Raw genomic sequence first — 22,305 nt, forward strand, 5'->3', positions numbered from 1 at the left:
CTCGTGTGAGGTTTGTTGTGCGGTGTGACTTTGGGGTATTCCCTGGCTCCCCGCTGCCAGGATACCTTTCCATCCGAGCTGGAAGGCTCACGCCTACACGTGTAAAACAAACCCAAACACAGAGCACAACACACATTCTGAAGCCCTCCCTCAAACTCACACAGTTACTGTCACCCAAACTGGTCACCGTGAAGTGCTACTTGGAGAGCCTTGACTACTGGAGAAAACAGATTTAGAAAAACAATAATGCTGTGTCTGCAGGATGGTTGGCCATCAGCTCTAAACAGAGGCGGAGTTTTCTGTCCCGACCACTCGGTCCCAAATGAACACACAAAAGCTTATATTTATTACAAAATGCTCAGCTGATAGCTCAGGCTTATTGCTAACTAGCTCTTGCATTTAAATTAACCCATTTCTATTGATCTATGTGTTGCCACATGGCCCTGGCTTTACCAGTCCTCTGGCATCTTGCTTCTTGGGTGGCTCGCTCGAATCTCTCTTGACTCAGCCCCTCTTCATCTGAGTCCTCGTTTGATTGTTCCGCCTAATTTTATCCTGCCTTGCCATAGGCCAAACAGCTTTATTATTATTATTATTATTATTATTATTATTATTATTATTATTATTTTAAGATTTATTTATTTATTAAGCATACAGTATCCTGCCCACATGTATGCCTGCAGGCCAGAAGAGGGCACCAGATCTCATTACGGATGGTTGTGAGCCACCATGTGGTTGCTGGGAATTGAACTCAGGACCTCTGGAAGAGTAACCAGCGCTCTTAACCTCTGAGCCATCTCTCCAGCCCCAGCTTTATTATTAACCAATGGGAGCAGTACATATTGACAGCATACAGAAGGATCTTCCCTCAGCAATCAGGACTGTAAATCCTGTGAAAAGTACATTTGTGGCTAATTTTCAGGACCTAAAAGAAACGTGAAAAGTAGTCACGGGGCCTCAAAGGCCCTCAGCCACTACACAGGGTGCTCTTGCAGAGGACCTAGCTTCCGTTCTCAGCACCCATGGCATGGCACACTTAACCACCTGTAAACCCACTTCAGGGGATCCAGTGTGCCCCGTCTGCCCTCTGTGGGCAGCACACACATGTGGCATAAACACACACAGACACAGTCACAAAAGTAAAAATAAATCTTAACAAAAAGTGACCAACCAGGCAACGCAGTCACTTGGTATCAGCAAACAAAAGCTAACTAAGACAGAACTTAATCAGCTCAGCTGGAAATAAGGGTTTGAAAAGTCTGGGACTTTCTGTGTGTGATAATTAACTAGCTGCTTCCAGACGATAATGAGAGCCCTTGATAAAAATCTCATCGATTTGGGTCAGAATACTGTTTCTCTAGATAGTTACCAAGCGAACCCAGACACCTGCCAAGCAGAGCACCGCCCTCCCTTTTTGTTTGTTTTTGTTTTTTTGTTTTTTGTTTTTTGTTTTTTTGAGAAAAGGTTTCTCTGTGTAGCCCTGGCTGTCCTAGAACTCACTCTGTAGACCAGGCTAGTCTTAAACTCAGAAATTTGCCTGTTTCTGCCTCCCTCCCAAGTACTGGGATTAAAGGCATGTGCCACCCCACCCTGCTCAGAAAGCCCTTTTTTTTTTGGTTTTTCAAGACAGGGTTTCTCTGTGTAGCTTTGCGCCTTTCCTGGAACTCGCTTTGGAGACCAGGCTGGCTTTGAACTCACAGAGATCCGCCTGCCTCTGCCTCCCGAGTGCTGGGATTAAAGGTGTGCGCCACCACTGCCCGGCCAGAAAGCCCTTCTTAAATAAGATAGTTTTCCTTTTACCTCTTTATTTTTCCTCTTCCTCTCCCTCTCCTTCCCTGTCAAGTTTTTACCCAGAGCGATGTCTTTCAGCTACATTGAGAGCAATGTCTGTTACCAGCTAGGTAGCACCAAAGGCTTGTTCCCATTTCTTCTCTCTCTCTCTCTCTCTCTCTCTCTCTCTCTCTCTCTCTCTCTCTCTCTCTCTCTCTCTCTTGTGAGACAGGCTCTCACAATGCATCTTAGGCTGGTCTAGAATCCCTTACGTATCCCAGGCCGGCCTCAAACTCACAGCTATCCTCCTGTCTCAGCCTCCTACCACCGTGGCTGGCTTGAGTTTCATTTCTTCTCAAAGCCGTATAACAATTCACTCCATGCCACATTTTCTTTATCCGCTCATCTGCCAGTGGGTGTTTAGGCTGCTCCTGTTTTGGCTACTGTAAACATTGCTGTCATGGATGTCTGTTTGCAAATACTTATTCAAGTCCCTTCACCTTTCCTTAAGGACGTGTGTGAGGAAGTAGCATGCTGGGGCTTGTGGGAATTGTGTGGTTTACTTGAGGAATTACCATTGTGCTCTCCAGAGCTGCTGGATCGTTTAAATTCCCACCAGTGTGCAAGTGTTCCCATCCCCCACATCTTACCTAACACTTTCTGTTTCCTAACTTTTACTTAAAAAAAAAAAAACATGTGTAGCCGGGTGGCAGTGGTGCACGCCCTTAATCCCAGCACTCAGGAGGCAGAGCCAGGTAGATCTCTGTGAGTTCAAGGCCAGCCTGGTCTATAGAGCAAGATCCAGGACGAGCACTAAAACTATACCGAGAAACACTCTCGAAAAACAAAACAACAACAACAAAAAATGTGTATAGGTGTTTTGATTGCATGTACATATGTGTGTCATGGGCATGCCTGGTACCTGCGAGGCTAGAAGAGGGAACTTGAGTTACAGAAGGTTGTGAGCCACCCTGTGGGTGCTGAGAATCGAACCCAGGTCCTCTGGAAGAATAGCCAGTGCTCTTAAGTGCTGAGCCACCTCTCCAGCCCCATAATAACCATTTCCAATGGGCATGTCACAGGCAGCTCATTGCACTTTTAAAGTCTTAACAAAAATTCAAAAGGAAGCATGATTCTTATGTGCAGAAAAGTACAAAATGCAGCTGAAAAAGACAGAGGACTCCTAAATTAATAACGATCCTAAGCTGATGATTGAAAGGCTTGGCACCCTCAGGACAGCACCAGCCTCCAAGAGTTCATACATCAGTGCGGTTCCCTTCTTCCTTTTGTCTTTTCTTTTCTTTCAAGACAAGATCTCATGCACCCCAAGCTGGCGTCCTCTAGAACCAAGGATGACTGTGAACGTCTGACTCTCCCACTTACACTTGAGAATGCTGGTACTCCAGGATGCTGCACCACACCTGGTTTATGGGATGCCAAGCATGGAAACCCAGAGCTTCGTGAGTACCAGGCAAGTGCTCTACCAGCTTAACTACATCCCTGATGTGGGGTATTCACCAGAGAATACTGTTCAGACGTGCATTTAAGTCAATCGGAAGTCTTTATTAGCCGGCCAGTGACTACACTGGGTGCTCAGGAGCTCGGTGTAGCCCTGAGCCTTTCTCAGGATGAGCTTTTAAGCACAAAAACCATGTTCTGGGTTGACATGCTTCAGTTAACAAGAACAGTTAACCAGAAGCAGAACTACAGAAGCTAAAAAGCAAGGTTTTGGCAAGAGATGCTGTCTACATGCTGAATGTTAGAGGCTGAATCACTTCCGTCATGGGGTCAGTTAGGCTAAGGCCTGGGGCCCTGTTACAGTCCCCAGCCCCAATCCATGCAACATCTGTCAAAATTCCATATCTGTATAAGTGTTTCACTTCACATGTATGTCTGTATCATATTCATCATGGTACTGGAGTTGTGGACGATTGTGAACTGCCATTAGAATGCTGGGAATTGAACCCAGGTCCTTTGTAAGAATAAATGCTCTTAACCACTGAGTCATGTCTCTAGACCAAGAGTAGTCTTTTCAATAAACAGTGCTAGAACAACTGAATGAACATTCATGTGTAAAAGAGGTAACCACAGCTGGGCATGGGGGCGCATGCCTTCAATCTCAGCACTTGGGAGGCAGAGGCAGGCGGATCTCTGTGAATTCAGAGACCAGCCTGGATTACAGAGCGAGTTCCAGGACAGCCAGGGCTACACAGTGAAACCTTGTCTTGGGGGGAGGGGTTGGGTTCTATTGACTGACAATGCTCAGGATAAGGGTCTATGTTGTTTTTAACAAATTTTCAATCATTTGGTTTTACCAATAATGCTGGGGTGAAAGCCTGCTAGCTCAGAGAGGCAGAGAAAGCACCCAGCTGATCTTCCTCCTAACACAATATCCCAGTAGTCTCGCCTTTCTCCTCTGCCATCTCAAAAACTCTCCTCAAACTGAATGTCCCTCCCATCTACTTCCTGTGCATCTCTATCCATCCTCCTGACTCCCCCTTACTCTCTCTGTTTTTTTTCTTAATAATCCTATATTCACTTCCTGCCAATGGTTGCCCCCTCTGCCTGGGGTTGATCTTAATGTAGGGAAAATGGGCTGGCTAAAGAAACCCACTTTGACCCTGGAGCCCAGAACCAGGGAAGGAAACACAGCCTGGATCTTGGACCTGAGCCAGAGAAAGAAATGCTTTGTCCCCAAACCCAGAACCAAAGAGTCATGCCCTGACTCTGAAACCAGTACCAAAGAAATACTCTTGGTCCCTAGAATCAGAGAGTGAAAGAAATATGCCCTGGCCTTAGAATTAGTCAAAAAGCCAAGAAAGGCCAGTGAAAGAAACACAGTTTGGCTTTGAAATCAGGGCCATCTCTGCCCCTAACCCACAAAACTAACCAATCCCTGGTTAACTCTGCCCCCACCCCAAGAGATCCTATATAAACCACCCTGCCTGGTCAGTTGTGGACTGTTCTCTTCACCCTGGTAGAGGCAGCCACCCTCCTGGACTCCTCCTTCCCAAATAAATCTCTTTCTCAAAAGCGTCTTGGGTGTGAAGATCTTCATTCATCAGCACAGAGAAGAAGAAGTCCATAGTGGACTGAACAGACAAAACCTTGCTGAGGCGTCCCTCCGGGGACTGAGCAAGGGGGAGCTGAACAGAAGAACCTTGCTGAGATGTCCCTCGGTGGACAGAGCAAGCGAGAGCTGAAAAAGTAACAACTTTTCACCGGGAGCCAGAGGATATCTGCAAGATGAAGCAAAAGAAGCAACATCTTGAACCGGAGAAGAAGCAGAGCTCTGCTAGGCAGCCCCTTAAGTGCCGGCTGAGCTAAGCGCAGCGGCAGCCGCTCTCCAGGAGAGGAGCAGGATTGCTGTATTCTGCGGGAGACCATTCCCCATTGCGCCAGGTATAGCCTGACTCCTGAACAGTCAGGATACCTTTCCCTCCAGGGCGGAGCTGTCCCATTGCAGCTCCAGCGGCCAGAGCTGTCCTAGCAGCTCAAGGTGTCACATGACTCTCCAAACAGCCAGGATACCTTTTCCCCAGAGTTGCAACACTGTTACTTACGCTTACCCTGTTTACAGTAGTCAAGCAGAAAGCTCTTGGATTAGAGGTGTGTGCTAGGGCTGAACCACACTACAATTACAGACAGATATTTCCAGGAGATAACGCAGTCTCAGGGGTTCCAGATGTGATCAAATATCCTGCAACAGGTCTAGGGAGGAAGGGTCTGAAATAAGTGTAATATAAGCTCCTTTGTAAAGTACATGGGACCTCTTCCCTAAGAATGGGCTCTGGGGCTTGATAGTGCTCAGGAACCTGGGGGATCCAGGTGAGGCCTGGCTCTACAGATAGCCAAAGATTACCCGGTTATTAACAACATCCTCTCCCTCTTCTGGGTGGAAAACAGGTGTGCACATCCCTTTCATCAAAGAGGCAAGCCTGTGTGCTATCATTCCTGGCTTCTCTAGTGCTTATCTGTGAGTATGAGGACCTCATGCCCTCTACAGGGATCCTGTACACAAGAAAGAGCACATTATCAGGATCCTGTACACAAGAAAGAGTACATTATCAGGATCCTGAACACAAGAGTGCATTATCAGGATCCTGAACACAAGAGTGCATTATCAGGATCCTGAACACAAGAGTGCATTATCAGGATCCTGTACACAAGAGAGTACATTATCAGGATCCTGTACACAAGAGTACATTATCAGGATCCTGTACACAAGAAAGAGTACATTATCAGGATCCTGTACACAAGAGTACATTATCAGGATCCTGTACACAAGAGCACATTATCAGGATCCTGAACACAAGAGTGCATTATCAGGGATCCTGTACACAAGAGTGCATTATCAGGATCCTGTACACAAGAGTACATTATCAGGGATCCTGTACACAAGAGTGCATTATGGGAGAGCTGCAGTAGAAAACCCTGTGGGGAACTCAGAAACCTAGGAAATGAACTACCGGTTGCCTGAGCAAGCCCGTTGCAGGATATGAAGCAAAGCAACTCTGAGCAGAGTCTTGGAGATGTCTGTGGGACTGTACTCAGAACAATACTGCTCACGGCAGTTAAAACTCAGCGTCCATCAATGGACAAGTGGGCGAACGAAACAGAGGAGGAAACTTCATTCAGCCTCACCAGAGAAGAAAGCTCTGCATGCTACATGACGCATAGACCTGACTAATTTGATATCATTCTGCTAAACAGACCACCACAAAAAAGGAAATACCGCATGACATAGTTGTATGTGTAAGTTTTTTTGTCGTTGTTAACATTTTGTTTGTTTATTAATGTATAGATAGAATTTTATTCTGTAGCCTAGGCTGGCCTCCAAGCTAAAAATGAAATAACACAATGAAATCATTACTTTATATAATTAATATATGTTAATTTAAACTACTGAAAAATAAACAAAGGTTGATGAGTTCTTATTAGTTCTAAAAGTATGGTTGACAGTAACTAGCTGTCAGGCCAGGACGCCCAGGAGAAGAGCTTGACTGGTCCAGCTGGGCCTCTCTAGCTGAGGGGGACCGGCCTTGAAGAACAGAGCTAGCACCCTGATCTGATCTCATGGGCACGCTGTAAAGAAACAGCCACTTAAGAGACTTCAGGTAGCATTGTTCAGTTTCCATGCCATTGTAGGCTTTCTGTAACTTTTGTTTAAGTCACGGTGGTTCGATAAGATACAAGAGGTGATGCCAACTTTTTTGTATCTGTTGAGATTTGCTTTGTGATGGAGTATGTCGATTTAAAAGAAGGTTCCATGGGGTGCTCTTTTTTGCTAGTGTGGAATGTTCTGTAGGTATCTATTAAGTTTATTTGAGTCATAACATCTGTTAGGTCCCTTATTTCTCTGTTAAGTTTCAGTCTGGCAGATCTGCCCAGTGGTGAGAGTGGGGTGTCGAAGTCAGCATAGAGCCTTTCTCCAGTTACTGATGGAAGCAGATGCGGACAGCCACACCTAAACACCAGGCTGAGCTCCAGGAGTCCAGTCGAAGAGAGAGAAGAGGGATCCTATAAACAAGGGGGGTCAAGATCATGATGGGGAAACCTACAGAGACAACCAAACCAAACTAGTGGGAATTTAGACCAACAGCTGTGGAGCCTGCATGGGACTGGACTAGGCCCTCAGCATAAGTGAGACAGTTGTGTAGCTTGATCTGCTTAAGGGGTCCCCTGGCAGTGGGATCAGAATCCATCCCTGGTGCATGAGCTGGCCTTTTGGAGCCCAGTACCTATGATGTGATACCTCGCACAGCCTTGAGGCAGGGGGAGGGGCTTGGACCTGCCTCTACTAAATGTCCCTCCCATGGGAGGCCTTACCTTCTTGTAGGAGAAATGGGGAGTGGGTTAGGAGGGGGAGGCTGGAGGGGCAAGAGGAGGGAAGGGGGGAATCTTTAGTATGTAAAATGAATAAAAATAATTCTTAATTAAAAAATAAAATAAACGCATTTAATCCCAGCACTTGGGAGGCAGAGCCAGGTGGATCTCTGTGAGTTCGAGGCCAGCCTGGGCTACCAAGTGAGTTCCAGGAAAGGTGCAAAGCTACACAGAGAAACCCTGTCTCGAAAAATCAAAATAAAATAAAATTAAAATTAAAAAAAAGAAAAATTAAAAAAAGAGAAAAAAAGACTTTGGGTAGCACAGGAATACCCATCAAGTCACCTCCCTCCACCTGTGCCCAGTGAGAAATGCTCATCTGTCCTGGAGCCTACCACTGTCCAGCCTGGCCTCAGGTCCCCCTGCTCCTTCCTACCTCCCCACCCCGTCTGGAGGATATTTCCTCCAGGGAAGTCTAAAGTTCAGGCTGTGTGTAGTTTAAGCTCAAGGCTTCTTAGCAGCCACAGATGAATGACCTGAGGCGTGTTCCAGTGGAAGTCGCTTGAGTCAGCTTGTGCCTATTAGGCGTGGCCGAGGCCACTGACCCCCACGATCAGAACCCTTACCCCCTTTCCTGCCCTTCCCTCCACCCCAGGAGGTCACCGGCCCCAAGACTCCTACTCCTGACATTATATTATTGTCTTGTGCTGAGAACTGTGCTTTTTTTAAATTTTTAATTTTTTTATTTTCCGGAGCTGAGAACCGAACCCAGGGCCTTGTGCTTGCTAGGCAAGCGCTCTACCATTAAGCTAAATCCCCAACCCTAAGAACTGTGCTTTATCCAGAGGGTAAACTGTGGCACTCAAGAGACCTGGTGAAGAGTTTGGAGAAAAGGCTCCTGCCATGCCTGCTAAGGACCCGACACTCCCAAGGGCCCTGGTCTCACTCCCGAAAATCTCCCACTGAGCCTCCACAGCCGAGCCCCCCCCCACCCCAGGTGCCTTTGCCTCTGTTCATGCCCATGCCACTCTAGCCTGGTTTCTTAACCTCCCTTGACCCGAGCTTTGTCTGTGAAATGGGAATAAAGACCACGCTCGCGTTATAAGAGGGCGATAAGGTTTAGATAAGGAACAGTCTCCATTTCCCACACTGCCTGGCAGCCCTGAAGCACCTGCTGCTGTTACTCTGGTTTCTTATTTTGTCAGTGGTACAAGTAAGTTCCAAGGAGCTCATAGTGTGCACCAGGCTCTATCCGGGGATCTGGGGGTCGGCACACTGTGCTCAGCCTCGAGGAGTTAAAATCTATTTGGAAGGAGAAACCACCAACCAACAAAATACAGGGTTCTCCCATTGTGCTGTAAGCCTGTATTTAAGACCTCTTCCCTCCTTCAATAAACAGCATTAGGCATTAAAATAAACAAATTAATTAATTAATAAAAATGAAATGAATAATAAAAACAAAAAAATATTATAGCTGGGCGGTGGCACACGCCTTTAATCCCAGCACTTGGGAGGCAGAGCCAGGTGGATCTCTGTGAGTTCAAGGCCAGCCTGGTCTACAGAGTGAGATCCAGGAAAGGCACAAAGCTACAGAGAAACCCTGTCTTGAAAAAAAAAAAAAAAAAAAAAAAAAAAAAAAAAATTCATATATTTTTTTTTAAGTTTTATGTGCATTGGTGTTTTTGCCTGCATGCATGTCTGTGTGAGGGTGTCAGGTCTTGGAGTTACAGGCAGGTGTGAGCTGCCATGTGGGTGCTGGGAGCTGACGGTGCTCTTAACCACCGAGCCATCTCTCCAGCCCCTAGTTATGTATTCTTTAATGTGAGTGCCTATCTGCATGTACACCTGCAGGCCAGAAGAGGGCATCAGATCCCGCTATAGATGGTTGTGAGCTACAATGCGGATGCTGGGAATTGAACTCAGGTCCTCTGGAAGAGCAGCCAGTGCTCTTAGCTGCTGAGCCATCTCTCCAGCCCAATCAAGAAGCTCTTAAGCATAAAACTTGGAGTAAGGGGGTGGGGGTGTGGATGTGAGTGGGAGATGGTGTGAGTGGGGGTGTGCATGCCTCTGGAGGCAGAGGTTAGCATGGGCTGTCTTCCTCAATCACTCTCCATCTTGTTTGTTTGAGACAGGATTTCTCTAGGTAGCCCTGGCTGTCCTGGAACTCACTCTGTAGACCAGGCTGGCCTCGAACTCATATCTGCCTGCCTCTGCCTCCTGAGGGCTGGGATTAAAGGCATGTGCCACCACCGCCTGGCCCCATCTTATTATTTTTTTTTTTAATGGGGTCTCTCACTGAACCCAGAGCTCACCAATTCAGCTAGACTGGATGGCCAGCAAGTCCCAGGAGTCCTCCCGGCTCCACTCCCCAGATAGAGGGTTACATGCACATGCTGCCACACCCAGCATTTTTATGTGGGTGCTGAGGGTCAGATTCAGGTCCTTTCTTCTGAGGGTGCATACATACAGACCAAGCCACCCCCTCAGCCCTAATTCAGCCTTTTAAAAGAAGTCCGGTCAACGTGGACAGAAACCTGGGCGCTCTGACAGATGCAATGCAGCCTCGGCTTGGCTTGCTCTTCGGGTCCAGGTGTGACTAAGCTGGTTCTCAGCCCAACATGGTCTGACCTTTAAGAAGCAAACCCTGAGCCCGGCGATGGTGGCGCACGGCTTTAATCCCAGCACTCGGGAGGCAGAGGCTGGCAGGTTGCAATGAGTTCAAGGCCTGCCTGATCAATATAACAAATTCCAGGTTAGTCAGCACTACATTGCGAGAACCTGTCTAAAAAGCAGCAGCAGCAGCAGCAGCAGCAGCAGCAGCAGCAGCAGCAGCAGCAGCAGCAGCAGCCGTTCACGGGCCTCCTCTGACCTTTCCCCACTGCGGGCCAGGCCTCAGCCCCGAGTCTCTGTTTCCAAGGGACCAGAGCCTATGCTTCTGCCTGAATCACCGGGAGTTACTGACCAAACGAGGACTTTGTTCCCCTCTCCTGGGCCTGACGGGGGACATTTCTGTCTTGGATCCGGTGAGCCTTAGAAGGCTCCTTCAGGGAGTATGAAGTTGGAAGGGTTGGGTAGTCCAGGGACACGGAGTGATCAAAGTATCGGTCTGAGGGAGGGGGGAGGGACCAAGCCTAACCTGCAGGGAGGAGTAACTCCGTCAACACAGAGGATCAAATTCCTCCGGGGTGAACTCCGAGATAAAAGGCTGACCCTGGAGGCTTCCGGAGGTAGAGAGAGCAGGGGAGACTGTCCACTTTCTCCTCAGCCCTCACCCAGCGAACAAGGCCATTAGCGCCGCAGTGCGGGACAGAAACCTCCCCACTCTTCAGGGCTCCCGTCTGCCGGCCCTGCCTGGCCCTCCTCACCCTCAGCGTCTGCCCGAGAGAACAGAAGGATGGAGCCCGGCAGGACTCAGATAAGACTTGACCCCAGGTAAGTGAGCGCGGCCGGTCTTGGGCTGGGAGCCAGTTGCTAAGAAACAGCAGCCTCCCCTATCTCTCTGGCCTGTCCCTCCCTGGCTCCCTCCCAGGGCCCCTTTGCTTTTCAGCACTCAGAACAAGATAAGATTGAAAAGCGCCTGTGAGTCCTCTGGACTTCAGGGAAGCTGGGATTGGATGGGGCTGCAGAAGGCATTCCTGGACATGCACAGAGCCGCTGACCAACAGTGGGCAGGCCCGTCCTGGTGCTGTGGGACCCTCTTCCTTCCTTCCTTCCTTCCTTCCTTCCTTCCTTCCTTCCTTCCTTCCTTCCTTCCTTCCTTCCTTCCTTCCTTCCTTCCTTCCCTCCTTCCTTCCTTCCTTCCTTCCTTTTTCTTCCTTTCTTTCTTTTCTAATAGAGTCCTATCATGTCACTATGTAGTTGAAGCTGGTCTCAAACTGAGATCCTCCTGCCTCAGCCTCCCTCCCAGTGCTGGGGTTACAAGCCCGCATTACCATGCCCGGCTAAGGGAACACTCTTTCCCTTGGACCCTGCTCATCCTCCCTGGCAGCTTGTCTTGTATTCTAACCTAAGCCAGTTCTCCAGGGTCTCGAGGAAACATGGACCAGCTCCTTGCCCTCAGGAGTGTTCGATGTGGATCAGATGGTCTAGTCTGCCACACCCCTTCCCCAGCTGCCTGCTTCTGAGCAAACCCGTGTCTCTCCAGGTACACAGCAGACCTTCTGGAGCTCCTGCAGACCAATTACAGCATCAACTCTGCCTGCTTCTCTTACCCTCCGACTGCAGCCCAGCTCCTGAGAGGTGAGTCAGGGGGCCCCCTGGAGGAGCAGGATATGTGTACCCCAGAGGGAAGTCAGGACAACTGGGGGAGCTGAAGAGAGCCGGTTCACATCTGGCCAGCATGAGAGGATGGCTGGCCCTATGTTCATAATGGCCAAGGCCTTGGAGAAGGTCATTTCTCCCAAGGAATCAGTGAGCTACCGTGAGACATGAACATTTAGCCCAGGAGACAAACCGGAGCCTGGTCCTCCACCCACCCCAGCCTCAAGACACATTCAAACTGGGATGCTAGGATCTGGGACATTCATTTGTGTTTCCAACGTTCAAGGTGGTACCCATATAACCCAAGCCCCACAATTCCCCTGGAGTGTTCACATACTCCCCACGAGAGCTCTCAGCTCCGCAGAGGGGTGGCTGCTGTGAGGAGTGGGCTTGACTCGCATGAGCCTGGGAACTTGTCTGCCCGGTGTTGGACTGCTTTTGGAAGTGTTAGGCGTCGGACGGAGCTGAGATCTCGGCTTCTGCCTCCAAACTACTGAGAACAGAGTGGCCTGTGTGCTTGTAGGAGGGAAACGATCAAGCCGGTTTTATCTCGTCTCCTACACCACAATTAACCATTTCGGAAATGTGGGGCTCCCGGTGGCTTCTTCCAAAATAGATGCCTCCTAAGCGAGGGGATGCTGTCGTGTGCAGTGGGAAGCTGATGTGGCCAGGTCCTTAGGCTAAGGATAGCTCCGTTTCAGATGCTCTGAGCCAGAGTATTAGCAACTGCAGGTGTCCAGAGATGCCTGGTGCATTCTGTGGTTAGCGCCAGCAGGTGGCTGCCGCATCTAGCTCCAAGCACCTCATGTTTAGAGAGTGGAGCTGGTGGGACAAAAGTCACCTTACACCAGAGGTCCTTAGCCCAGGAGGTATTTGGTGTGTCTGAAGACAGTTTGAATGGCCACGCTGGAGGTTGCCTGCCCTTAGCATCTAATGGGCAGGTTTTAAAGAGGCCACTAGACCGAATGCAAGGTACATTACAACCCTCCACAGTATAGCCTCCCACAGTACAGACCCCACAGTACAGACCCCCACAGTACAGACCCCCACAGTACAGACCCCACAGCACAGACCCCCCACAGCACAGACCCCCACAGTACAGACCCCACAGTTCAGCCTCCCACAGTTCAGCCCCCCACAGTACAGACCCCACAGTACAGACCCCACATACAACCCCCCACAGTACAGACCCCACATACAACCCTCCACAGTACAGACCCCACAGTACAGCCCTCCACAGGAATCAAAGTATCAGTATTACTGGGCCTCTGAAACGTTGCCTCACACGACACACTAATTCTCATACCTCCTGGCTACCACGTGAGCAGGTAGAGGATTTAGAAACAAGTTTTGGAAACAAGGATCTGGAAAACAGGTTGACTCTCTGGGTCTCATAGCCAAGTAGGCTGCCTGGTGAGGCTGGGGCAGGAGGATGTGGGGAGTGCAGGGTGGGGATGGCGATCGAATGGGCCAGTGGGTTCCCCACATCTGGCAAGGCTGGTTACTAGCGGAGGAGCTTGGGGCAATGAGAGGGCTGGGCAGCTGAGGTGGGGCCTGAGTAGGGTTAATCCTGAAGGTTGTACTTTAGCCTCAAGATGGAGGCACAGGCGAGGGCTGTGAGACTGGGAGGGGCTGGATGGAGTGGTTCAGGACCTTTAGTCAGGAATCAGAATGACTCGGGGGCAAGAGCCTTGGGAGAAGCAAGGATGAAACCAAGGGGTTGTTGACCCTCTGGAGCAGGCGAGAACAGAGGCTGAACCTGGGCAGCAGGAAGGGAGGAAGTGGGAAATTCAGCTGACACAGAGCAGGAGCCCTGGTAAATATTTAGACAGAAGAGTGATCCTGAGCAGTGACGAGGACCCACAGGAGACTTGGAGAGGAAGGGGATGTGGGGAAACTGTCCAGCTTCTTTGTTTCTTAAGTGGTTAAAAGGGCTATTCTAGAACTCTTACAGCTTTTAATGGCCAGGTTTTTTAGAGTTTGTGATACAATTCCAGTTATAACCTCTAATTTTGTTTTAAATTAAGCTGACCTAAACGTTTATCTAGAAAAGCCAGGAGGGTTTGGGGAAGCCGCAGAAAGGGAGGCTGCCTTTGCCAGCAGTGAAGGCTGTGTTAGGCTTGTGGCTGTTGAAGCAATGAGGTCACAATGGCAAAGGGCCTGGGGGAGAAAAACAGCAAAGTCAGGTCCAGAGGCAGAGACAGGCCTCCATGAGGGGTCCACACAGAAGGATGCTGTGAGACATGGGGGTCCACACAGAAGGATGCTGTGGGACATGGGATCCACACAGGATGCTGTAGGACACGGGGATCCACACAGAAGGATGCCATGGGACACGGGGGTCCACACAGAAGGATGCCGTGGGACACGGGGGTCCACACAGAAGGATGCTGTGGGACACGGGGATCCACACAGAAGGATGCTGTGGGACACGGGGATCCACACAGAAGGATGCTGTGGGACATGGGATACACGCAGAAGGATGCCGTGGGACATGGGGTCCACACAGAAGGATGCCGTGGGACACGGGGGTCCACACAGAAGGATGCTGTGGGACACGGGGGTCCACACAGAAGGATGCTGTGGGACACGGGGATCCACACAGAAGGATGCTCTGGGACATGGGATCCGCACAGAAGGATGCTCTGGGACATGGGATCCGCACAGAAGGATGCCGTGGGACACGGGATCCGCACAGAAGGATGCCGTGGGACACGGGGGTCCACACAGAAGGATGCCGTGGGACACGGGGGTCCACACAGAAGGATGCCGTGGGACACGGGGGTCCACACAGAAGGATGCCGTGGGACACGGGGATCCACACAGAAGGATGCCGTGGGACACGGGGGTCCACACAGAAGGATGCCGTGGGACACGGGGATCCACACAGAAGGATGCTCTGGGACATGGGATCCACACAGAAGGATGCTGTGAGACATGGGGGTCCACACAGAAGGATGCTCTGGGACATGGGATTCACACAGAAGGATGCTGTAGGACTGGCTTCTAGGAAGATGTGCAGAACAGCTACCTATGCCCAAGGAAATCAATACACAGGAAATTAACTTTAATTCAGGCAGATGAAGGACATAAACATAAAATGAAAACTTTTTTAATTAAAAAAAAGTAGAAATTGTCTTTATGATTAGAAACAGCAAATCATTTTTCAAAATTCAAGAAAGGGCCAGTGAGATGGCCCAGCAGGTAAAAGTCCTTGCTGTGAAAACCTGAAGACTGGAGTTTGATACCCAGGACCCATGTTTAAAAACAACAACAACAACAAAAAAAAAAGGTGATGAAGCGGCAGCCACACCCAGTATAATATATAACACCTGTGAATAGCATATAGTATCCATGAAACCTAAACTTGCCCTCTCCTCCAGCCCAGCAGTTCTAATTCCAGGCACATGCCAGAGAAAGTCTCCTATCTATCTAGGAGACACACCCAAGGGTGCTAATGCAACATCAGCTTCTCAGATGAAAGCAGTAAAAGTTATAGAAGTGAGGTTGGGCAAAAAGCATTTAGAGAGAGGCAGGCGGATCTCTGTGAGTTCAAGGCCAACCTGGGCTACAGAGTGAGTTCCAGGAAAGGCACAAAGCTACACAGAGAAATCCTGTCTCGAGAAAAAAAAGAAAAAAACATTTAGAGTTTGTAAGATGCCATTTGCATAAACTATTTATTGCGTATATTTATTTTATTGTGATTATTTATTTTTATTAGTCTCTTGAGACAGGGTCTTGCTGTGTAGTCCTAGCTGTTCTAGAACTCTCTCTGTGGACTAGGCCTGTCTTGTACTCATAGAGATCCACCTGCCTCTACCTCCTGAGTACTGGGATTAAAGGCGTGCACCACCACTGATCTGCTGAGCCTGAATTCTTACGGAAGCCAGGCCCACCAGTCCAGGGGTGGCGCCACTCCAATGGGCTGGCACCCTCCACCATCAATCACTAAATAAGAAAGCGCCCTAAAGGGTTGACCGCAGTCCAATCTTATGGAGGCATTTTCTCAGTTGGCGATCCCTCCTCTCTGATGAGTCCAGTTTGTGTCAAGTTGAATAGCAAGCATACTTAGAGAGCTGTTACTGTTACTTGGCAACAGAACAGAGGACAGCCTGACACAGCCCCTGCCTTGGAGGTAACGAAGTATAGAAAGATGTAAAGAACCTCACCGAGCTGGGCAGGCCTCATCATGCAGGCTGCCCAGGCATGGGGGCTGAAGTCTTAACACTGGAACAGAGAACACAGGCCCAGGAGCCAGCCAAGCAGAAGCCAGAGAGAAAGTCCTCGGGGGCAGAAACGGCTCAGCGTGGCTGCTGGAAGGATGGGGGTGTGGCAGTGAAATCTTCAGCCCGAAACACAGAGAAGAGCTGAGATGACGGGTTTTTAATTAGTGTGGAATAATTATGCACATGGATGGAGTATGGTGCGGTATTTCAATATGCATACACAAAGTACACTGATCAAATCAGGGTGGCTAACTTCTCCAGCCCCATGTCTTTCCGTTTGGAACCTCCAAGCTCCTATTTCCAGTCTTTCATAAAATGTGAGCTGTTGTTTCAACCTATAGTCACCCTAGTGGACGGTGGAACCCTAGATGTCCCTCCTGTTACCGTCTCCCTCTGTAGGCTCCCTCTGCCTTTCTGCTGTGAAAGACAATGTGTGTCTTACTTCATTTAGAAAAACTCCCTTGAGTCTGGAGAATGCAGGCTGTGGAGATCCCAGTCCAGAGGCCAGGGGGAAGCTGGAAATGGGCTTCTGGGAGATCTCCAAGAAGGGAGATGACAGGGGATGAGCTTTGGTGTGATTGTGTGAACACATCATCATTGCACACCATATGCCATGTCAGAATATGCACAGCTACATCACCCTTTAAATGGAAAATTTTTTAAATGTAAGGGGTTAAGGGGGACAGGTCAATGGGTCAGTCACTTGCCACATAAGCATTAAAGGCCTGAGTTCAGATCCCCAGCACCCGCATGAAAAGCATGGTGAGGTAGATATGTACCCCCAGCACTAGGGAGGCAGAGATGGATGGGTCCCTAGAGCTCGCTGCCTAGCAAGTCCAGTCAAATTGGTGAGTTCCAGGTTCAGTGAGAAACCCTGCTCAAAAAACAAGGCAGAGGACTGGTGGGATGGCTCAGAAAGATGTTTTCAATTGTGAGGAAGAGTTAAAGACCCTTCGTGGGGTCAGACATGATGGAACACACCTTTAATCCCAAGCATTTGAGAGCCAGGGGCAGAAGAATCTCTGTGAGCTCAAGTCTAGCCTTCTCTATATATCGAGTTCCAGTTCCAGGCTAGCCAGGGCTACACAGTGAGACTCTGTCTTAAAACACACACACACACACACACACACACACACACGCACGCACGCACGCACGCACGCACGCACGCACGCACACACGCACGCACGCACACACGCACGCACACTTTATTCCATAGGCATTACTAGAACAGCATCTGCTCTTCAATTCATTGTCATCTACTTCCCTTCTCCTTTAGAACTGGGTGCGTTGGAAATCACCCTCACCATCTTCTTGACCTTTCTTACCATGGGCTCAGTTGCCATCTTCGTAGAGGATGCTATTTATCTGTACAAGAACACCCTTTGCCCCATCAAGAAGAGGACCCTGATCTGGAGCAGCTCTGCACCTACGGTGAGGATGCTGGCACTGGCCCCCCAGAGGCACTGGAGATGGGGCAGGCTGTCCCGACAGCTCTCCTAAACTCTCAGCGCTGTCCGCCAGCACCATGTAACATGGGCCATGGGAACTGCTCTCTGCCTGTTAGCACGGCCAACTGCCAGCAGGGTGAAGCACTCGATTGCAAAGGGCTGCAGACAGCGACCCACCCGGCACCAGGCTGTGCCCGCTCCTTTTCCCTGCAGCATGGCACTGATGGTAAAAGCAGGCCACCTTCCAATACACAGGCATTTGTGTCCACAGGGCCATACTCAGTCTTCTGCTGTGGGCTTGTTTTTTCTTTGTTCCCCTTGTGGGTACTGAACACCCTACCACTGAGCCACAGCTCCAGCAGCTGTGAGCCTTTTAAAACTTATCTATGCAGCCATTGCACAGGACCTGGATTTAATTTATTCAGTTCTTTTCCAGTTGCAATTTTTACTTTAAAAATGGGTTATTATTGTTATTATTACTAGTGTGTGCGTGCACATGATGGGGGGAACATGCATGCCACAGCTCATGTGTAGAGGTCAGAAGACAAATTTGTGGAGTTGGTTCTCTTGTTCCACTCTTAACGTGGGTTCTGGGGATTGAACTCAAGTTACCAGGTTTTCGTGAGAAGCACCTTCACATGCTGAGTCATGTCACCAGTCCTTGTTTCTACTTTGGTTGGTTCTGGGTACGGAGCCCAGGGCCCTGTGCATGCTCCGCCACTGACCCAGGCGCAGCAGCTAGCCAGCGGAAGGACTAGTGCCTCGAACACACAGGCCTGGCTTCTTGGAGCCCTAGCTACAAAAAGTTGGGCTGGTCTTGCTCGCCCCGCCCTAACCTGCATCCTGTTCTTCTACGAGCAGGTGGTGTCTGTGTTCTGCTGCTTTGGCCTCTGGATCCCTCGAGCCCTCACACTGGTGGAGATGGCCATAACGTCGTGAGTGTCTGGCCCCGCCCTCACCACTGGGGATGAGCATCCCTGACAGTCCTTTTCTGACACCCAAGCCTCCAAAGTCCTTGTCTTGAAGCCCCGTTGATAGGAATCTCGCTCTTGCCAACCTGTGCTGATGGCAGGCCCTTGAACTTTTGCTTGTGCTCAGGGGATGCCTTTTGGGGGGGGCACACTCTTCAGTCCCTGTTGGTTCCCAGAGGCCCCAAATGCTCCCTTTCCCAGTCCTCTGGACCCAGTCACCTCTCTTGTTCCTCTAAAATGCCAGCCCCAGCTGGGCAGCAGTGACACACACCGTTAATCCCAACATGGGGGAGGCAGAGGCAGGCAGGTCTCTGAGTACAGAGTGAGTTCCAGGACAGCCACGGCTACACAGAGAAACCCTGTCTTGAAAAAACAACTAAAATGCCAGGCCCTTGGCCCCTTCCCTCAGCCAGCCCCAGCTCTCCCGGAAATCCTCTATCCCTTGAGCAGCAAAGGGGTGCACTGTGGTGCTCTACCCACACGCTTGCAATCTGCCTTCTCTCCCCCAGGTTTTACGCCATAGTCTTTTACCTCCTGATGCTGGTCATGGTGGAAGGCTTTGGTGGGAAGGATGCAGTTCTGAGGACACTGAAGGACACCCCGATGAGGGTGCACACGGGTCCCTGCTGCTGCTGCTGCCCCTGCTGCCCACCCCTCATACTTACCAGGTAAGGCAGGGGAGAGGTATCCCACAGGAACAAGTGAGCATAAGGCTCTGTAGCCCCGGTAGTTCGAGGCTCTTGAAATTAAGCTGGTATGGGACAAAGCCAATGATAAAGGTAGATATCCCACAGCCAGGACCCCCCACATGGGCACCTGCCCTCCCCCCCCCAGGAGAGAACAGGAAGAACTTTTTTTTCAATGTGTATTAGTGTTTTGGCGTGGGTTTCAGGTCCCCTGAAACTGGAGTTACAGACAGTTGTGAGCTGCCATGTGGGTGCTGGGAATCGAACCCGGGATATCTGGAAAAGCAGTCAGTGCTCTTAACCGCTGAGCCATCTCTCCAGCCCCAGAAGAAGAAGTCGTATGCTTCAGCTCACTGTCTTGCTTACTCACTTACTTACCTTCTTATTTTTATTATTTATTTATTTATTTATTTATTTATTTATTTATTTATTTATTTATTTATTGAGACAGGGTTTCTCAATGTAGCCCTGGCTGTCCTGGAACTCACTCTGTAGACCAGGCTGGCCTGGAACTCACAGAGATCCTCCTGCCTCTGCCTCCCGAGTGCAGGGATTAAAGGTGTTTTCTATCATGTCCAGCTCCCACTGCAGTGGCAAAGAGAAAACTGTAGTTTGGGTGCTTGCTTGCCCCTGCCTACTTTGAGTAATGAACTTGAAAAGTCAATACTTTGAGCTCCTCCTCAAAAGGCACCATCAGGGGCAAGTACGAGGCAAGGATTCCCGGTGTTCCCAACCTACTCTACAGTGCCTTCACCCGTGAGCCATGCCGTGATGTCAGCCCAGCCTTCGTCCAGGAGCTCAGCGGAGGGGCCAGGCTCCCTTAGGGTGGGCGCTTTATGGGTCCGTGTTCTCCACTCTTTTCCTCCTTTAGGAAGAAGCTTCAGCTGCTGATGTTGGGCGCTTTCCAGTATGCCTTCTTCAAGATAATGCTTAATTTAGTGGGGCTCTTCCTCATCCCTGACGGCATCTTTGACCCATCAGACGTAAGCCAAGAGGAGGCAGTAAAGTCTAAGACTCGTTATCTTTGGGTTCTAGAACTAACATCTGAGCACCAGCGACCCACAGGGCCAAGGGCAGGGTGACCACGGGAGAGTGATAGCCCAGAGAATCCGGTGGGGAGATGAAGTCCAGGCTTGGGGGCTTTTGTATCGCCTTCGTCCACATGGACGAGGAGGAACAAAGAGAGGGTTTGTCCTCCTGATTGCTTCCTGGTCTGCCGCCAGATTTCCGAGAAGAGCACGGCTCTGTGGATCAACACTTTCCTCGGCGTGTCCACACTGTTCGCTCTCTGGTCGCTGGCCATCCTTTTCCGTCAAGCCAAGATGCACCTGGGTGAACAGAATATGGGATCCAAGTTCGCTCTGTTCCAGGTAACTACACCCCGGAAATGGTGCTAGACAACACATGACGGGGTAGGACTGACAGAGTGGACCCGATGGTCTTAACCTTTGGGTTCCCTGGGAGATTTGGAACATTATCTCCACACACCCCCACTTTCATTTGATCTCTTATTTGATTTTCTGTGCCACAAAATACCAACCGGGCTTAAAATAACAAAATGTATTATTGCACAGCTTGAGAGCCTGGAAACCCCAAATCAAAATGGAGGCAGAGCCGTGATCTCTCTGGAAGCTGCCGGGGAGAACCCGGCTTGCCATTTCCTCTTTGGAATTGGCCAGCAGTCCATGGTGGTCCTTCCTTGGCCTTTTGCTGTATCACTCCAACCTCTGCCTCTATCACCACATGACCTTGTCACCTGTCTGGATGCCACTGAGGGTCTGATGGTGCCCATGAGAGAGAGAGAGAGGCTGATTGTTTTATGAGCAACCCTAGTGAGTGAGGTGTAAGCATGATTATAATTTGCCTGAAGATGAAACTGCACTGATTTTCAATATAGTTTTAAGTCTCAGCCCTCCGTTAACTGCAGAGACTGGTCTGCACTGGCCTCAGGACCGGGGGTGGCAGGTGCCAACCCCCTACCCCCATCTCTTCTACGCCACAGGTTCTTGTCATCCTGACTGCCCTGCAGCCTTCCATTTTCTCCATCTTGGCGAATGGCGGGCAGATTGCTTGCTCACCTCCCTTCTCTTCTAAAATCAGGTCCCAAGGTAAGCACTTAGGGCTCCTTTCCACGTCACGGGCCAGACTGGGAGTGGGCAGGGGAGACAGGACCTTGGGACAGAAGTGGGCCAGCCTGATGTCTGCTCAGAATGTTCAGGAAGAATCCAAGAAAGCAGGCAGAGGCTCTGAGGACTCCTGCCTCTCTGATCATAGAGAACTGCAATGTCCCCAGCTTGAGACCAGTCCTAACGATCAAACCAGGAGGTCAGGGGTTCAGTCCTCAACTTGGGACAAGAATGGGTATGGTTAGGAAGCAGAGTGCGGAGAAAACGCGCACGCTGGCCTCAGATGAGACGTCAGAGCCGAGTTCTGGCTCCCGTTGGTCTGCCTTGCTCCACACAGTAGTTTGGCACCCCTAGGTCCTGGTCCAGAGGTAAACTGCAGTGTCTCTCAGCCGGCTTGCCGGGGCTGCTCTAGCTCCCTGGTCTCTGACGCAGTATAACCTCTGTCCCGTTCCATTCCACTTCGCAGTGATGAACTGCCACATGCTCATAGTGGAGACCTTCCTGATGACGGTGCTGACGCGGATGTACTATCGAAGGAAAGATAACAAGGTTGGGTACGAGATTGCTCAGCACCAGACCTGGACTTGAGACTCAAAGCCTGAGGCGAGTGGCCCGGACTATGGAAAACATACTGTCCTTCTCGGAAGAGCATGAGATTTCTCCTGTCCCTCGTCCTTAACCAGCGGTTAAGGCTCCCACTGGCGGCGCAGGCCGGCAGCTTCCATATTGACTATAGGGATGGAGGTCAAGTGCAGTATGCGGAACTCCTCTGGGTTTGCTCGGGGAAGGCATTTGAAGTTTTGGAAGGAACAGGGTGAAGGCTGAGACTCTGCACGAGGCACACTCCTTCTGTGGGTGCCACTCTTGGTCACCCTGAGCTTCTGCACAGCAGAATAAAGGGGAGAAGAGTACATGGTTTATGTGTGGTTTATCTGACATAAGAACAGGGGTAGACCTTAGCCGGGCAAAACAGCACCGGTCCAGCTTGCCAA

At 50.0% G+C, this 22,305-nt stretch overlaps 1 protein-coding gene across 1 annotated transcript; it reads left to right on the forward strand.

Annotated features, from left to right (window-relative positions):
- The first annotated feature begins 10,442 nt into the window (after window positions 1–10,442).
- On the forward strand, window positions 10,443–22,224 carry Slc51a (solute carrier family 51 subunit alpha). The gene is made up of 9 exons (XM_028860057.2): window positions 10,443–11,028; window positions 11,741–11,835; window positions 17,359–17,513; window positions 18,392–18,465; window positions 19,011–19,169; window positions 20,059–20,170; window positions 20,411–20,557; window positions 21,190–21,295; window positions 21,780–22,224. The coding sequence occupies exons 1-9, from the start codon at window positions 10,991–10,993 to the stop codon at window positions 21,899–21,901; spliced, it is 1,008 nt and encodes a 335-aa protein (XP_028715890.1). The 5' UTR covers window positions 10,443–10,990; the 3' UTR covers window positions 21,902–22,224.
- Window positions 22,225–22,305: the final 81 nt, after the last annotated feature.

This window comes from Peromyscus leucopus, chromosome 12 (genome assembly GCF_004664715.2).
Source record: "Peromyscus leucopus breed LL Stock chromosome 12, UCI_PerLeu_2.1, whole genome shotgun sequence".
Lineage (NCBI taxonomy): Eukaryota > Metazoa > Chordata > Mammalia > Rodentia > Cricetidae > Peromyscus > Peromyscus leucopus.